Raw genomic sequence first — 16,848 nt, 5'->3', positions numbered from 1 at the left:
AAATGTATTTCCCTTGTGCCTAGCACATTCTATAAGCCTGCCCTGAGGTGCCTTGAGGTCGAAGTTTTGAGAGACTACAGTCTAGAAACGTCCTATATCAAATCCACGACCGGGAATTCTGAGGAACTCATTCCCTAAAGGCTGCTTATGCCTCCCGACAGAGTGGAAACTCAGGCGCTGCAGTGCCAGGCAGGATTTTGTGAGGCGGGACTGAGGAGGAGAGCCTCAGGGAGCCCTCCCGTCCACCCTGCCCAAGCCCAGGTCCCAACTCCCCCACCCCACCCCACCCCACCCCCAACCCCGGGCTCCCAGCTGCTCCAAATTCCAGAGTCAGGCTTTCATTGGAAAAAGCCACATGTCCACTTGACCCTTGGTGCCTTCCTAGAAACGGTGCCGTGATCTGAGGTCAGAGGCTGGAGAGGAAAGGCTCCCCGTGGATGCAGAGGGTCCCTGACGGCGGCTAGTAGAGAATCAAGTTAACAGCCTGAAAACTCTGGAGAGATTCGAGGAGTAATTTAGTATTTTTAATCCACCGGCCCCCTTTTCCGATGTTCTGGATTGCCCACCTAGACTGGCTTCTGCTTCCAGTGACGAGGTTGCTGGTGACATCCTCCAAGTGGCATCATGTCGTGAAGAGAAGCAACACCAGGCGAACCGATGTCAAGGATCCAGGAGGCCGGGACTGTGTGGTCCGTACCCGCTACATCTCCTGAGAGGGAGAAGTTGGTCACACCTCAGGCACACACGTCCCACTCGCTTTCCCCTCTCCTTTCTTAATCCTGTCATGAATACAGGGGCAGAGCCAATGTCCTTGCAGCTATCGTGGGTGGGTGCGAAGCGGGGGAGCTTTCGGCATGCCTTGTCACTTGCCACGTATTATGATTGGTGTTTTGGTTTTGTACAGAAAGGCTGTATTTGAAACATTTTAAGGACAGGCCTGGCGTCCGATTTGGACCTAGTCTGACAGAGGGCAGCTTATTAGAAATGAAAGCGAACAGATCCTGCGACCTGCGTTGTAGTCCCAAATTTCTAGCTACTGAGAGCAACCAGTGGTCCCTGGAGGCCTCGGGGGTGGGCTTGTTAACACAGAAGAAAGACTCTCGGAGCCTTCCTACCTGCCCAGGACCGTGTGCTCCCCAGGCACGTGGGGCACCTGGAGCCCCCCGCCTTCCTTTGGGCCTCTAGAGGCTGGGGGCAGCTGGACACAGGGCCTGGGCACCATGTCATTTCAGAGAAAGGGTTTTCGGGCCAAACCCAGGCTGCGGGATAAAAGGCCATCTGTCCACCCCTGGGTGCCCAGCCCCAGCTTTCCTGAACAACATTCCTTTATGCCAGCGCCCCCCCCCTCGCCCCGCCTCCTGCGCCCCCGCCCTCCGCACACTGCTGCCTTTCACTGCCTCCAGGCCGGCGTGTTTGTTTGTCGTGCAGGCTTTCTGTTGTTCTCTTTTCTCTCCCCCTCAGGCTCCCTCCAAGCAAACCCTCCCTGGGCACCATAGGGTCTGGGGCCCTGGAGGAGGGCTGAGGGCTAAGGCAGAGTCCAGGCCAGGCGCGTGGGGGCCTCCTGGGGAGTGCTGCCAGAGGAGGCCGAGTTGGTGCATGAAGAACATTCGAGGGACCGCACTGGGAGCGGTTTCCGGTCTGGCTGTCCTAGCTGTGGTGTGAGGCTTCTGGAAGCAGGGATTTGGGCCCCCTGTGCCCACCCCCCCGATTCCTCCCTCTGTGGAATACCTCCTGCCAGCCTCTCGGGGAGAATTGCGTGGGTACCAGGGGGACGCCAGCTACACATGTGGGCTGGTAATGGTGCTCAGCGTGGACGTGGCCTGGCTGTCCCAGGAGCCGCGTGTTCCAGGGGAGGGCGAAGGGCAAAGTAGGCCAAGGTTTCCACTAAAGGCAGAGGCGGGTGGACTGGCCCCCTCCCTCCACCCTGCCCCGCTCCCAGTTCAGCCCGCCTCTGAAAACTGAACGAGAAAACCGAGGAGTGACTTTGCAGGCCCTGAGGAAGGGGACCAAGGCCACCCCTGGCGGGCCGGAGAGCAAACAGAGGGCGAGGAAGGGGCAGTGCCTGCATGTCTTGGTGCCTGCGTGTCTCCCCCGTCGTGGGCTCTCTGTGTGGGCTGCCCCCGCCGATCTGGTAGGAAGGCTGTGTGGATGACAAGACCCCGGTCTCTGCTGTCTCCAGCAGGGGATGAGAGGCAGACTCTTTCTCCACGTGGCCCTGGATGCCTCCTCTCCCTGTTGCTTTCTCTCCTGGTTGAATCCCTTCTCTTTCTGGGGCCCAGTCTTGATCCCAGAGGAAGCCGGCTCAGGCCTGGTGTTAGTTTGCTAGCCTTGCTGAGTCCCACAGACTGAGTGGCGTAGGCAACGGAGACTGATGGTCGCAGGGTTCTGGAGGCTAGGAGTCCTAGACTGAGGTGTCGGTAGGGTTAGTTCCCTCTAGGGCTGTGAGGCGGAATGGGTTCCAGGCCTCTCCCTAGCTTCTGGTGGTTTGCTGGCAATCTCTGCTGTTGCTTGGCTTGCATATGCTTCACCTCTGTCTCTACCTTCGTCTTCACTTGGTCTTCTCCCCGTGTGTGTGTCTGTCTCCAAATTTCACCTTTTTCTAGGGACACAAATCATATAGGATTAAGGCCCACTCTAAGGACCTCATTTTAACTAATCCCATCTACAATGGCCCTACCTCCAAATAAGGTCACATTTTGAGATACTGGGGGGGCCAGCATTTCAACATATGAATTTGGGGTGGGGTGGGGAGTTACATAGTTCCACCCAGAACAGGCCTCTGTACCGGAAAGCAAGGCCCTGGACGTAACATCCTTGGTGCATGGCCTGTGTCTCCACCATCATTCTTGCCCCATCACGATTTTTTTCTCCTTTCCAGTCACACAAGGGGAAAGAGAACCAGTAGAAGAGCGTCTGCCACCCACTTGTGCTTCCTCTTGAAGCCAATCCTCTCTGCCAGGCTGGAGGGAGGAGGAGGCTGAGGGTTACCCCTCATCGAACCTTGCTGGGGCTCTGGCACCCAGCTCACTCCGATCCTCGACACAGCTGACCCTGTAGGCCTGCCCCATGTGGGTGCAGCCCCAGCTCCCCCCTAGACTCCCTGTTCTGGACATTGCACGAGAGGACAAAACCTGGGCTGCTGCCTGTCCGAGCGCGCCCTTCTCTGTGGCTGTACCATGAGGCAGGAGGGCTGCGGCTCGTCCAGATGTTTCAAACCTGCAGACCAAGGGCCACGTTTGTATTGAGACACATTGGTTTGTTTGCTTGTTTTAAATGCAAAGCAAATTTTAAAATCTGGAGATTCCCCACAAAAATCTGGTTTCCCAGCTTTTCTTAGAAATTGGAAGGTCTACAACCCTGAGTTCCTTTCTCACCTGACCAGGACCTAAGTCAGGGCTGCCCCCTTTAACAGGGCACAACCCCTCTGGTTCACCGCAGTCCACTCCATTCAAGACCAAGGCACAGTGACCTTTGATTACTGCTCTCAGTGCATTTCCTTTCTTTCTTTCGTCTTTAGCAACAGGGTGCCTCATGGTTTTGCGTGTTTGTTTTGTTTCATGGTACCTCATGTTTCCAAAATGAGAGTGAGCATCTTTCCTTGTGGAGGTGAGGGTATTCCTCCGTGTTTATTATGCAAACAACGTGAGTCTGCGTTATGAACCGCACCCTGCCTGCCTCACTCATTGGTGTCACCTGCCTGACCTCAGAGGACAGAGCAGGACCTCGGGGTGCCCTGTTAGGGATAAGCAATTTCTTGTTCCAAGGGTCACATTGCAAGTTGATAATGGAGCCTGGTCTAGAATCAGGTCCCTTAGTCTAGAGGTGAATCCGCAGCATCTAGAACTAGAGGCTGGCTCCAGTGCTTTCCCTGCCCCAGGATCCCCCCAAGGGCTGCCTCCTTGAGGGACAGGTGTGTTGAGGGCACTGGTGGAACCTTAGGGAGCTGGCAGGAATAACTCCTGGGTGGTCCATGAGTTTGGGTCTGAGGGTGCTAAACTCAGTGTGAGAGAGGGTGGAGGATGGAGCTCAGGGGAAGGGGCAGGGGTGTCCATGAGAGGAGAGCTGTGGCTTGGGCTGACCCAAGAGGATATAATGCCTCATGAGCAGCTAGGAACTGGCATTGCCCTGGAGGAAGCTAGGACTGGCACTGCTGTCCCACTGGCTTCTCTTCCTGCAGCTTTGCACTGTGGCTGGAGGACCCAAGAAGATGGGAATGCCCTCCTTGCTGCCCCCACCATATTGCCCAGCACATTCAGTGGTTCTCACCTCAGGATGGGTGGTGCCTGCCCACCCAGTCTCCTTGGCGGAGCACATTGGCCATTCTTGAGCACATGGACCTTCTCTGTCCAAGTACACACAGGCTTTGGAAGGCATTGGGCAGTTCTCTTTCTACCTGCCCCACCCACACTTCGGTGGCCTCTTCAGGCCTGGAAGCCACCATCTACTCATTATTGTATCATGCAGTAGGCACTGAATGCTGATCCCATGCCAGCTACTGGGGACCTAGCAGTGAGCAAGACAGCAGGATCTCTACCCACATGGAGCCACCCCGTGATCTGGCTTGGGAGACAGTCACAGGGAAATGCGTGAGGAGAGCAAGATGCTTTCAGCCCCAGCACCACCCTGCTCCACTCATCACGCTTCTCCCAGACAGCCTTGGGCCTGATCCCAAAAGTGCTTCTAGCTGTGCTCCGGCCTGCCTTCCCAGGGTGGAAAGGTCAGGAGGAGCCAGGACGATGGGGTGGGTCTTCAGCTCCATTCTTGCTGCCCCACGACCCTCTGTGTCCTTCAGGTGGAGCCTCTAAGAAAGTTGTCACCTTACACGGGTGGGTTGCACACCCCAGATTAAGCCACATTCATTCACACTTGGGCTGACCATTCTCGCAAAAGCCGGTGAGAGCCTGACTCCCGAATGCTCACTTCACCTTTCCAAAATACTGAAACACGTTCGACCTGAAGGTGGAACAATTTCCAAATACTGGAAAAGAACACACATGTTCTTCGCTTTCTGACACTTATTTGGTTTTTAAAGATCTCTTTGGCTTGCTTCCAGATCAGGAGAGTCTTTTAAATAATGCATTGTGGAAGTTTCCAAGAAACTTTAGAAAACAAAATCTTTCAAAGCCTGAGTTATAGCCTAGTTCCCAGGAGTGACCTTTACACACTTCTGATTCATGGATGGTGTTTGCCTGTGGAATTCAAGGGTGAGCCCAGCTCGACTATAAAATAAACACTGGGGCGCGGAAGGCTGGAAAATGCGGCCCAGATCAGTGTGTGCGGCACAGGGGCTCCTGTGCCGGGGGCAGACCGGAGCAGCCTCCCCAGAGTGGGAATGGGAGCCCATCTTCGGGAGGGGCTTTGCCCTGTTTCTGTGTGGAGAAGCCTTTTAGAGCTTTTGAAATCCCACAGTAGACTCGAGAAAAAGAGTCAATGAAAGACACACTGGAGGACACTCCCTGGTGTCTGCGTGTGTCTGCTCCTGGCCGTACCAACGTGCCACTCGCCCTCTCTCCTTGAAGTCTCCTCCCAGACCAGAGGTGTGGACGGCCTTGTGATTAATAACCTGGGCTTCTGCCAGGGAGGGGTGTGGTCACGATGAGGCCACCCGGAGAGCACCTTGCTTATACGGTCAGTCTGCAATGTATTTGCCAAGAGCCTATCACCCACGACATTGCTACCTGGTGGCTCCAGCTCTCTCGGGTTGAGATTAAGCTGGGGCAGCCGAGGGAGGGAAGAGGAGGACAGGAGGAAGCGGTGCCTGCTCCCTTCCCCGCCGCCCTCTCCTCCTCATCCTTCAGGCATGGGCAGTGCACCCCAGTGCCAGCCTTCATTCACACGAGACTGGCCCAGGGTTCAAGGGCCCTGTCCTGAGGGGATCCCCCAGCTGCTCGGCGCTGGGGCTGCAAGCCAGTGAGCCAGTGCCGTGCGGGTGTGGCTCTCTCCCACTTCCCTCCTTTCACCTGGAATATTTCCAGACAGACGGAAAAACGGCAAAGTTCTGTTTCCATTGGAAGCCAACACCTACCTGTGAAACTGGGCTTTTAGTAATTTTTAAGAAAAACCTGAAGGGCAGGGCCCCTAGGTGGCTCAGCGGGTTGAGCAGCTGAGTCTTGGTTTCAGCCCAGGCCATGATCTCAGGGTCGTGGGATCGAGCCCCGCATGGGAATCCACGCTCAGTGACAAGTCTGCTTGGAGATTCTCTCCATGCTCCCCCCTCAAATAAATAAATAAATCTTTAAAAAAAGAAAGAATGAACGAAAACCTTAGAACTGAAACAAGTGAACATTTTGCTGTACTTCCTGTTACTTGTAGTTTATAGAGACCCACACCGACTACTTTGAACCAAGAAAATAATTAAAAACAAAATTTTAGGTTGTAATTTTTCTGCATTAAAAAATGTTTATAAATAGGAAGAACCTTTTTTAGAAAAAGAATGTCAGTTTAAAGTTGCCAAATGTCCTTCCTGAGGAAGAATTGCCTTTTATTCTGCAAGTATGCGTTTCCTACCTATTTGGTCTGGAAATTTCCTTTCATTTACGAAATGCTGCCGATGATAAATTTAAAAAATATATTTATTTGGCAAAATAAAATGCTAGTGCTCCTGTATCAGTCTGAGGCAGTTTTAGTTCTGCTTATCCCGTTGTCCTTGGCCAAAGATTATTAATATGGCCCAGATTATTGCAACTTTGACCCTTGTATCTGGGCACTGTCCTATCCAGAGTGGCATTTTAAGATGGTGTGTTCAGTGTCCTGGGCCACTGCTCTCCTCGAAGTGGATTTGTTTTCCATTTCCAGGAAGCATGAGCCCTGCAGAACCTCAGGGCTTTATCCCCAGCAGCCAAGCCCACCATCCTACAGGAGCCTCGGGGAACCCTGGCCATTTTGCAAAGAACATTGACACATGGCCCACTCAAGAAATAATGAGTGGAGCATTTAGGATTTTCAGGAGCCCATCCTAGGCACCCTAAAAAAGAGAGAACTTATCCTGCCCTATCGGAATCTATAACACCATTGGACAAACAAGATAATCGCCCAAACATACAAAAAACAGCAAGGGGCAGGAGATTATAAATAACCAGCTGGGGCAGTGGGACATATAGAAAGTCTGATTTTTTTTAAACATTGGAAAACGAAGAGATCATACATTTGTTCATACAGTTGCTAGGATGATGACAGGCTGGGTACATCATAAGCATTTGTGAATATTAACCTTTGTCATCATCCTGGAAGGATGACATTTGAGAAGGAAAATACTGTCCTAGAGGGAAAAATTAGGGTTCATCCAAGGGCATAACAGCAGAGAAGACTGGAAATACAGGGGAAAGATTTTAAATATAGGGAGGTTAACCATAAGCCAACTTACAGGGGACAATGCTAGGTTCGTTCACTTTTAGGAAGTGGCGTCAGAGGGGACAGTGGGGCTTTTGGGTCAGACTATGATGTGGGCAGTTGGGAACATTCTTCAGAGGCAAGGAGTGGGGCCAGGGTCAGAGAGAGCGTCTTCTGGGCTGTTGCTCTGGCACGTTGTGGGTGCTCAAACATGTGTGTCGATGGACAAATGGAGGAAAGCCGTGTGGGAGGGACGATCTGGGTGAAGAGGCAGGGGGCCACAGTGCTATTGCACTGAGACCATCAGCCCTGAAGAGGAAGCCGATATGGAGCCAAGGCTTCCTGTCCCTGCAGACTTCCCATTGCAGATCTCATTTCCAGGCTTTCTCTGTTTTCCACTGACTGCTACCCACCCCCCTTCATCACTGTTCTGGGCATCCAGTCATCACACATCTTTTGGGGCCCTCCAGTGAACAGTTGTGCGGGTCCAAATCACTTCCTGGACCATATCGGCTCTGCACACAGTGCCAGCAGCAGGCCACACAAAAGGCTTCCAGTGGCCATAAGCTAAGTGGGTGAATGCATAGGATGGCCGCCCAAAGGGCTGATGGGAGCTCAGGTCCCATGATATTGCATGCCAGGGAGGTGCGAGCCCTGCAGGGCTCTGCACTGGTCCCATCACATCTGCTGTGGAAGAGGCACAGCAGGCCAATCCTTATGCTTAGAGACTCTGTTGTGTCCTCAGAGGGTCTTGGGGAAAAGCAGGCAGCCGGGGGTGGGGTGTTGGCTGTCCTCTAATATGTGTCAGGTTGGCAGGTGGAAAAGAGAAAGTGTGCACAGTCCTAGAGGGAAGGAATCAGGAGTGATCCCTGGAAAACGTTCAGCCAGGTGGGCAGCAGGAAGACTTTTCCAGGGACTGGAACCCTCCGAGAACAGTCCAGACTTGAGTGAGGAGGCACACGGGCTGGGCAGATGAGTGCTCTGTGCCCTGTGCCGTGAGCGGACGACCCTTTCTTCTGCTTCTGGGGGTGGTTCAGGTGGATGTGCCCAAACAGGCCTGTGTCTGCCGTTCGGGGATGTCTGAAGAGCCTAGCACAAAAATGTTAAATGGTGATTGGTGTGATGACCCCTCCCCTGCCCCGTGTGGGATGGGTGGGGGTGGGGGTGGGTGCGGAGAAGGATCAGATTACCCCACTTAAGAAAGGATTTGGGGTGCCCAGGAGAAAATGACTATCCAGGAGGGAGGAAGAATCAGTACCTCAGTGATTGGGGGAGCTCTGGGGCATTTTGAGGCTAGGACAGAACTAGAAGGGACAGGTGTATTATGGGGCATTTATATTGGATACTTAGGGAGTTTCATTGTATGATATGCTATAAAACCCACTCTTCTTTGTCCTTAAGAGGTCATCCGAGATGCTTTTTTAAAGAATTCAGGTATCCGCAGGGTGGCCCAGACTAAGGTCCTGAGCTATCCACCCCAAATCAGGACTGAGGAAACCTACTTTTACTTGGGTTAATATGGGTTTCCCCCAGAAAATGCCAGCATCACTGTCACCACCAGGTTCTCTTGGTTCATTTGGAAGCAAAAATGTAAGGATTGTGCCAGTAGAAACCCCAAAGGGCTTCCCAAACAGGCTCCTCAGTTCTTGCCAGTACCCTGCTTCCAAGGGCCCTGCCATGGCCACCAGCACCACGGTTCCCGTTAGTCCCAGGCAGGCCTCCCCTTGGCGAGTACTCTCCCGCCCTTTTCTGCAGAAAGACGTGAGTTTCACCTACGCACCAGCCTGCCCTCTCCAGCCTCACCCCGTGTGACGTCAGGGCCAGCTGCAGCCATGTGACCTTCCCAGTACATTCCATTTCCTTCTGACTTGGCCTCTTTGCGACTTCGGTTTCACCTTGAGCCCATCTGGGCACTCTCTGCCAGTTCCGCCCCACATACACCTGCTGACCCACGCATGGGAGTTCCTGGAGGGACCGTCTCCCTCTCTCTGCTGCCTTTCTGGTGGGCACGCAGTCCTAGATGCCCCAGCATGGGCTCTGGCATTATCTTACTAGGAAGGGAGGGAGCTGGGGTAGTCATCAGAATGGCACTATGAGTCTGCCAGGTACCCGGGGTGCCACCCTGTGACTCTCTCTGCCTGCCACCTGCCAGGGACCTAGAGAGAGAGGCTGGCAGGGGCCCCCTTGGCCACAGGATACCCGTTGATGGCTCTTACTTCCCTAGCCTCTCTGCCAGCTTCTTTTCTCTCCCATATCTTTCTGCCTCTTGTTTTTGCGGAAATTACTTTTTTAAAAGAAAAAGAAAAGTACAGAGAATAACACAATCAGGGTCGACCTATTTTCAAATGCACTCAGTATCTTTGATTTCCACCCTACCCCCCTCCCCCGCCCCAGCATGGGGCTCTCACCACTCTGGGCTGCCTTGCTGTGGGGTGGCTCCCTGCTCCCTTCTTCCCCAACCCCTCACCCCCACCCAGCACCACAGGCAATCGGCCGTATCTTCTCTCCCCAGGGCTCTGTGGAGAATGGGACTGTGACCTCTGCGAACACTCAGAAGACAGACCCTTGGATGGAGCCAAAGCTCAAAATGGTGGATTGGGACAAGGTAGCTGATGCGGGGCTGGGCGGGTGATGATCTGGGGCTCCTGGGGGCAAGGCGAGAGCGTGGAGCCAAAGGCTGTGGTTATTCATAACATTTTCCCAAGAGGGATGAGGATGTGGAAGCGGGTGCTCACAGCTCGCAAGCACGATCCGGGGCAGCAAACCCCAGCTGACGTGGCGGTGGGTGTGGGGATGCTGTGCACAGGAGGTCTCTGCAGATCCCAACCCCGAACGCCCCAGAGGGCGGTCTCCCGCAGGGACCTGGAGCTGAGAGGAGCACAATGACAGATCCAGAAGGTCCAGACATACCCAGCCTGACCAGTGCACAGGGCAGAGCTGCCCCCACGTACCAACAATCACTCTCAAGAGTCACCAGCCCATATGGGCTTGGGAGCCTACTGGGGCCAGGGGAGACAGGGCTGGAGCCATTTATAACATTTGTCTGCCTGGGAGATCTGGGGAGAACCGACCTGAGTGCCATTTCCCTCCGACCCGGGCTGTGGGACGGTCCCAATCCTGGAATAGATCTTGCTGTGCACATCCATAAATGTACCTACCTGTGTTAGACACCGGGGACAAGAGACAAACAGGACAGGCCCCCGCCCCCAGGGAGCTCACAACCTGCTGGGGAGGACAGACCACCCCCACCAACAGTTATTACAACATGAGGAGACGTGAGAAGCACACCCAGAAAACACAGGTGGCCAGAGGTGGGGAGGCCTCCACAAATCTGTTTCCTGGGCCCCTTTGGCCGGGACCCCAGGACCTCAGAGGCAGTTATCTGTGATGTGGAAATTGCCACTGCCTCTGGGGGGGGGGGGGGGAGTCCATCAGCCTGTGGCAAAGACACCTTTGGGTGCTCTGCTAGAGAGGTCTGGACAAGTTGTCCTGGGGCCCATCCCCCTCAGGGAGGCATGAAAACCGAAAGGGAAATGGGCTAACAGGAGGGAAGGCTTGCCACACAGCTTGCCCCCACAGGGCTTACCAGAACTTGGTGTCCTGACCTCAACCCCTGGGCTTGGCCACAACTGCTTGTTACCCAGGTCAGGGTCTGAGGTTGGGGGGTCTCAGTACAAGTGGCTGACTTCTCTGGAAGTTTTGGGGTCTTGGGCTTATTCTGCACATGGGTAGGATGGAGGGGGAGATGGCCAACTTGAATGAGATAAGGACCCCAGAAGCTATGGAGTCAGGGCCTCATCCTAGGAAAGGAGGAACTGCGGAGGGAGATGAGGAGAGGTTGGGGCAGAGGGCAGGACCAGAGAGTAAGCTGCAGGGTGTCCAGCTCAGTGGCCAGTGGATGGTACTGAAAGGAGTGGTGAAGAGGGGCCAGCCTCTGTGCTCCTGGCTTGGGGGTTGAGTATTGGAAAGAAAATAAGGAGAGAGCCGACCAGGGCTGGGTGCATATGGGCAGCCCTGTGGTGCAATGGCAAGAAAGAACCATCTGGAAGGGAGGGGGCTGTCGTAAGAGGCTGGCTGGGGACAAGCAGATCCTTCCTGCATTTCCAGCGCTCCCCCCTGCCCAATCCCGGGAAAGGTCCTCTGAGTCTCTCCAGGCTCCTGGCTCCAGGCTGACCTGAGCCATGTCACTGTATAAGGCAGGGAGAGGAGGAATTGAGTCCTGTTCTGCCATTATCCCGGACCCTGTCCCCACCAGAGGGGAAGAGGGGCCTCCCCCCTGCCTCCCCTCCCAGGGCCTACTCCTGGCTTCTTCCCAGCACAGCCTGACTCACCTTCCCGGCTCCTCTGTCATTCTCTTTCACACACTTTCTCTCTTCCTCCTCCCCCCCTCCTCTGTCTCCAGGCTGAGTGACAGCATGCGGACCTGCTCTGGCAAGGGCCCACCCCACCAGCCCCACTGGGGACAGTGGGGGTCAGCACGGAAAGCTGGGCTTCCCAGGGACAGGGAGAAGTGCTTTGCTAGTTTTTTCTTATTTTTGAATTCGTCTACCACGTGGTCAATCCCAGCCCCTCTTGGGGAGTGGAGAGGCTGGGAGAGCCCCTAAGCCGCTGGTCTGATTTAAACCCTCCATCTGTTTCTGCCCCAGGCCAGAGGCTTGGGTGGGTCCGTTGGGTCTGGACCCTGGGGAGCTGTGGAAAGAGGCCAAGACGGTGGTAGCTTTGCCCCCACCAGGGTTCCCCAGGCCTCAGGTGCACTTGCACACCATTCCTGGGGTGGAAGGACTTGCCAAAGTTAACCCTGAGTGTTTTGCATTCAACGGGAGCCCCCTCTGGGTGCTACCAAGGAAGGGAGTCTCAGCTTCCAGAACCCAGCCTCCCTAGCCCTAGAGGCTGGAGGTGGAGTAGGCTGTGCTGGAAGGAGTGAGGGGAAACTGAGATGGGCACCAGGGCAAAGGTGGAAGGTTCTAAAAAGACGGCAGAAAGGGCCCGGAAGTGGCAGGGTGCCCTGCCCTGCTCAGAGGTGCTGTGTGGTCTGATTTTCAGGCTCTGCGTGGGATTTTACTGGAACAATTTCTAAATCATTCCTTCGATCACTCAGCCGGGCAGGATCCAAGCTTCCTCGTGGGATGAGAAACCACACTGAAGCTCCTCACGCTGCACTATGCCCTGCTTGTCTCTCCCTGTGTTCTGGAACCCAGCCAGCCTGGAGCCTGCCCGGTTACAGGTGGCCGGAGAGGCCCTGGCTTCTAGGCACACCTGTCCTATTTGTCCCACGGCCTCTTTTCACCCCTTGAGCGCATCGGTGTCAGAGCCTCGCCCCTACCCACAGCAGCTTCCTCCGCCCCTCAGACTTCAACTTCGGGGGGGCCAGCCTCCCAGGAACCAGATAGAACTGGTGGGGTTTGAGGGGGTTGCAGAACCCCCGGGCAGCGGGCAGCGGGGTTAGCACTGAATTAACACTTCTTTTATTGAGCTCTAACCACAGGCCAGACACTGGGCAAGGCAGTTTATATCTATTATCTGATTTAATCCTTTCAACAACAGGACAGGGAAAGGATTGGAAGGATCCTGATTTAACTGACGAATAAGAGTCTAAGTCTCCGCCCCAAAGTGACTCTGCGAGTCAGCTTAGCGGCCCAGCCCGGAGTTACTGTGGAACCCAGCTGCGTACCCTGGAACCCTTCCACTCTGACAGTGGGCGAGGATAAGAGCCTGTGGCCTGTCCTGGGAGAGGGGATGGCAGAAGGGAGGGGGGAGGCTGAGGTATAATCTTCTTCCCCATCCTGACTTGGGCAAAGACAGAGCTGTTCCAACAGACTGCTACCAGCCCCAGGGCTCCCAGTGGTTGAGGCCCATTCTCTTCCCCTCAGAAACAGGTAGAATCATCCAGCCAGGGGTCTTACAAAGCCGTATGCAGCAGTAGGCTCTCCAACCCCAGGTCCCCTACACACACATCCCCATGCACATAACCCTGTGGGTGCAGGACTGGCTCACCTCCCCGCACTCTGTCCCCCAGTCACCTTGGGTCTCCTTGGGCCTCCTTTCTCACCTTGACCCTCCCCAGGGTAGGCGTTGAGAGAGTCCCGCTGCCCAGAGAGACCCACAGGGACCTCCCAAAGGCTGTCCTTGTGGGACCCAGGTATTCCGAGTCTCTTCCCTGCTTGCCACCTTGACCAGACTCCTGGCCCCTCTTCCAAAGTGCTCAGCGGTGCTCAGAAAATACCTGCTCCCAGGAAGAAAACAGGCAGGTGCGCTGGGTGGGCACTGCCCTCTGTGTCCCTACGAAGGCAGTGGATGGGGCAGGCGGGGGGACAGGGCATATGCCTAGGTGGCCACACACAGCTCCAGGTCTGTTTATCTGCAACATGGAGGAAATTATTCCCACCCCATACATGGGGTTATCAGGAGGATCAGGAAATGTAGGAAAGGGTATAGAAAGTATGCTGCTGATGAAAGACCAGCCAACCTTGCTTTGGGATGGGGGGCAGGGCAGGTGCCTCTGCTGTTCTTCAGCCCCGAGGACTGAGGTCCCACTGACTTTCTGTATGACATGGCCAGACCTTCTCTCTCCCTGGGGTCTGGCCCTTCACCCCTGCTTCCCGGCCACACTCATCTCTGAAGTTGGGGGACGCCTTAGACTACCACTTCCCCTGGGTAGAAGGAGGAGGTGGGTGGACCAGAACTGTCTTTGTGGACTTGAGCTTGTCCATCTGGGGACCCCCGTTAGACTGTACAGGACAGGCCTGCAGCCACCCTGTAAGGCCCCTGTGGGACCCTCAAAGCCTCTGTGCTGGGGAATTCACAGCCACGGGGCCCTGAGCCGGCTGATAGGAGGCCCCCGGGCCCTGTGGTTGAGACCTCGGGCTGGCTTGGTGCGGGTCCTGTCTAGACCTAGCATAGACCATTGAGCATCTGACCTCAGTCTCCACATCTATAGAATGGGGTCGTCTCAGGCTCTAGCTCTCAAAATCAGTTTATGTAGGATAATGGCTGTGAAGACTGGGCCCAGGGGGCCTATGAGGACGAAGAAACAATGACTGGGATTCTTGTAGGGCTTCTTGTCCTCACTCCTCTCCGCACTGGGTACTGCTGGTTGGAAGCCCATCCCCAACCTTCCTGACTCAGGAGGTATCCACGGAGCTATGAGCTGTGAGGTTTGGGGGGATATTGCTTTAAACAGTCGCCTTAGGTCGCGGTGGCCGTGGAGCTGGGAGGAACTGCTGGCTCGGAGCAGCGGCCCCCTCTCTTCACATGTGCCCTATCAGGGGAAAGCGGATTCCCAGCTAGCCATTCCTGAGCGGTGGCTGCCCCTGGGAAGAGCTCTGTGCCACCTGGCCCCTGTGCTGCCTGGGAAGAGGGGGACCTGGGGAACAGAGGAGGCCCCCTTCCAACCCTGGCAGCATGCACAGCTGCTCGTGCTCCCTCTGGGCAGCCGGCTGCCCTTTCCCCCGGCAGGCCTTGCTGCGGCTGCATTCCTGACATAGCCCCTGGGAGCCCTCCCCCTCCCTTGGGTCAGGGGCAGAGCTGGGTGTGGGAGGGGAGTAGGAATTTGGCCAAATTTATCCCAATTTGCATGTGTTTCCTGGGGCCCAGCCTGTTGCACGGGACTTTTGAGTTCATAAAAGGACCCCCCCACCCCCAACAAGCAGTTTCTGGGTGTATCTTCACCCTCACCCACACAGTCAGCTTTAGCTGGGCACCCCTGAGTGAATCACTTGCTGTCTCTGAGCATCAGGCTTCACCTCTGTAAAAAGGAGGATTTGCTCTTGAGAAGGCAGCTCTGGAAGCCCCCAGATGCCTGGGAACTGGAGGTGTGGTCTGTGGTTTGTCCCCCCTCCTTTCCCCATTCAGCCTCGAATAGAAGCCACAGATCTTTGCCCGTGTGTTCCAGGGTCCCAGAGCCTGAGAAGGTAGGGGTGGGAAGGGGCCAGGACCAGGTGCTAGGAGGGGGAGGAAGAGAGCCATTTGTTTGGGAGGACTAAGGATCCAAGGGATCATCCAAGGGCGAAGAGGACGTGAAATTTATTTGGATTCCCATCTTCCCATCTCATTGGATTCTGAGCTGTCCTCTCTTACCATCCTCCCTTCTCAAGACCAGTTCCCAGACAGCCGCCATGTTGGAAATGACCCCGTAAGTGAATGAGAGGTGCTGGCCGTATTAGTATCCAGCTGAGGCTTTCTCTGTCAGTGATAAGGACTGGAAGAGAATAGAGAAAGGACACCTCGTCCATCGGTGTACCTACTATCTAAATCAAGGTTGAGCATATGGTGAATGTCCCATCCCTCAGGAGATTGTAGGAGGGAAGACTGGGCAGGGGAGTTGGGGGGAGCTCCCACTCCAGGACCAACCAATCCCATCTCAAGAGTCACTTGTCCCCTCTGGGCCTCAATGTTCTTCCCCATAAAATGGGGAGGAGGCCAGCAAGCTTGATTTCTGTACTTGCATGGATGTCTCACTTTATTTCCCCTGGAATAGTGGCCTAAGGCTCCACGTAGTGGAGATACAGGTGTTGGCCACTGAGGACTGAGGGGGATGTTCGCAGAGGGGAGAGTGAGCCTCCTTGGGATTCTTCTAGGGTGGAGCTTCAGCCCCCAGAGTGAAGTGGAGGGCTGCCTCACAGAAACACACTATGGGCTTGACATGGAGTCAGGTTTGAGGCCCTCCAAGGCCAGGGAGCAGGTCAGAGGCAGACTTGCAACCAACTCTAAACAGCAAGTCTGCCATTTGTACAGTGGCCAGTGACAACTATCTACTCAGGGAGGAACGAGAGTCATCTCCAAAGACCAGACGGGCCACAGGACATCAAACAAGAGACCCCTGTGTTCAGGGGGTGGGAGGCTGAGGGGGCTGGCTCTGTCTACCACACCTGAAAACAACCAGCGCTCCGTATCTGCTCTCCTATTGTTCTGTTCCCTTTGCAATAGGGTGTAAGATCCAGGCTAGAATCCTGGTTTACTGCTCACCTAGATAGTCTTCCTGTGTCACAACTGAATTAAGCTTAGAAGTCCTATGCTGTTTTCTACTCACTTTATGAAATAAGGGCAAAATGGATCAATAGGTAAAAACTTGCCCAAACCACTGCTAGGCTGAGAGGCCTGCCTGGCCATACCACCGTGTTATAGCTAGAAACGTTCACTGTCTAAGGTAGCTAAGTCTCAGCTAAGTGTACAAATGAAAAAAGGCATCGATGTGTGTAACATGCGAAAATGGAACATATAAAATCCAGAGGTTTCAATCAAGATAGATGGTGGTAAGTTAAGGATGCATAATATCATCCTTAGAGCAGCAACTGTGGGAAAAATACAGAAGGGCATAGCTAAAAAGCCAATAGAGATTATAATATAGAATGTTTCAGGGTGCCCGGGTGGGTCAGTCAGTTAGTGTCTGCCATTGGCTAAGGTCATGATCTCCGGGTCCTGGAATTAAGCCCCACATCAAGCTTCCTGCTCAGCAGGGAGTCTGCTTCTCACCCGCCCCCTCTCTCTCCCCCTCCCTATCACGTGTTCTCTCTCTCTCTC

At 54.7% G+C, this 16,848-nt stretch overlaps 1 protein-coding gene across 1 annotated transcript in view; it reads left to right on the top strand.

The window, feature by feature from the left end:
* The window catches only part of FA2H (fatty acid 2-hydroxylase), a 47,956-nt gene that overhangs the window by 16,444 nt on the left and 14,664 nt on the right, over nucleotides 1–16,848 (top strand). The window contains exon 2 of the mRNA XM_026495214.4: nucleotides 9,842–9,934. Coding sequence (XP_026350999.1) covers nucleotides 9,842–9,934 — 93 coding nt within the window. The remainder of the gene's footprint in view (nucleotides 1–9,841; nucleotides 9,935–16,848) is intronic.

The sequence above is a fragment of the Ursus arctos genome, unplaced genomic scaffold (genome assembly GCF_023065955.2).
Source record: "Ursus arctos isolate Adak ecotype North America unplaced genomic scaffold, UrsArc2.0 scaffold_19, whole genome shotgun sequence".
NCBI classification, from domain to species: Eukaryota; Metazoa; Chordata; class Mammalia; order Carnivora; family Ursidae; genus Ursus; species Ursus arctos.
This window is presented reverse-complemented; position numbering and strand designations above follow the sequence as displayed.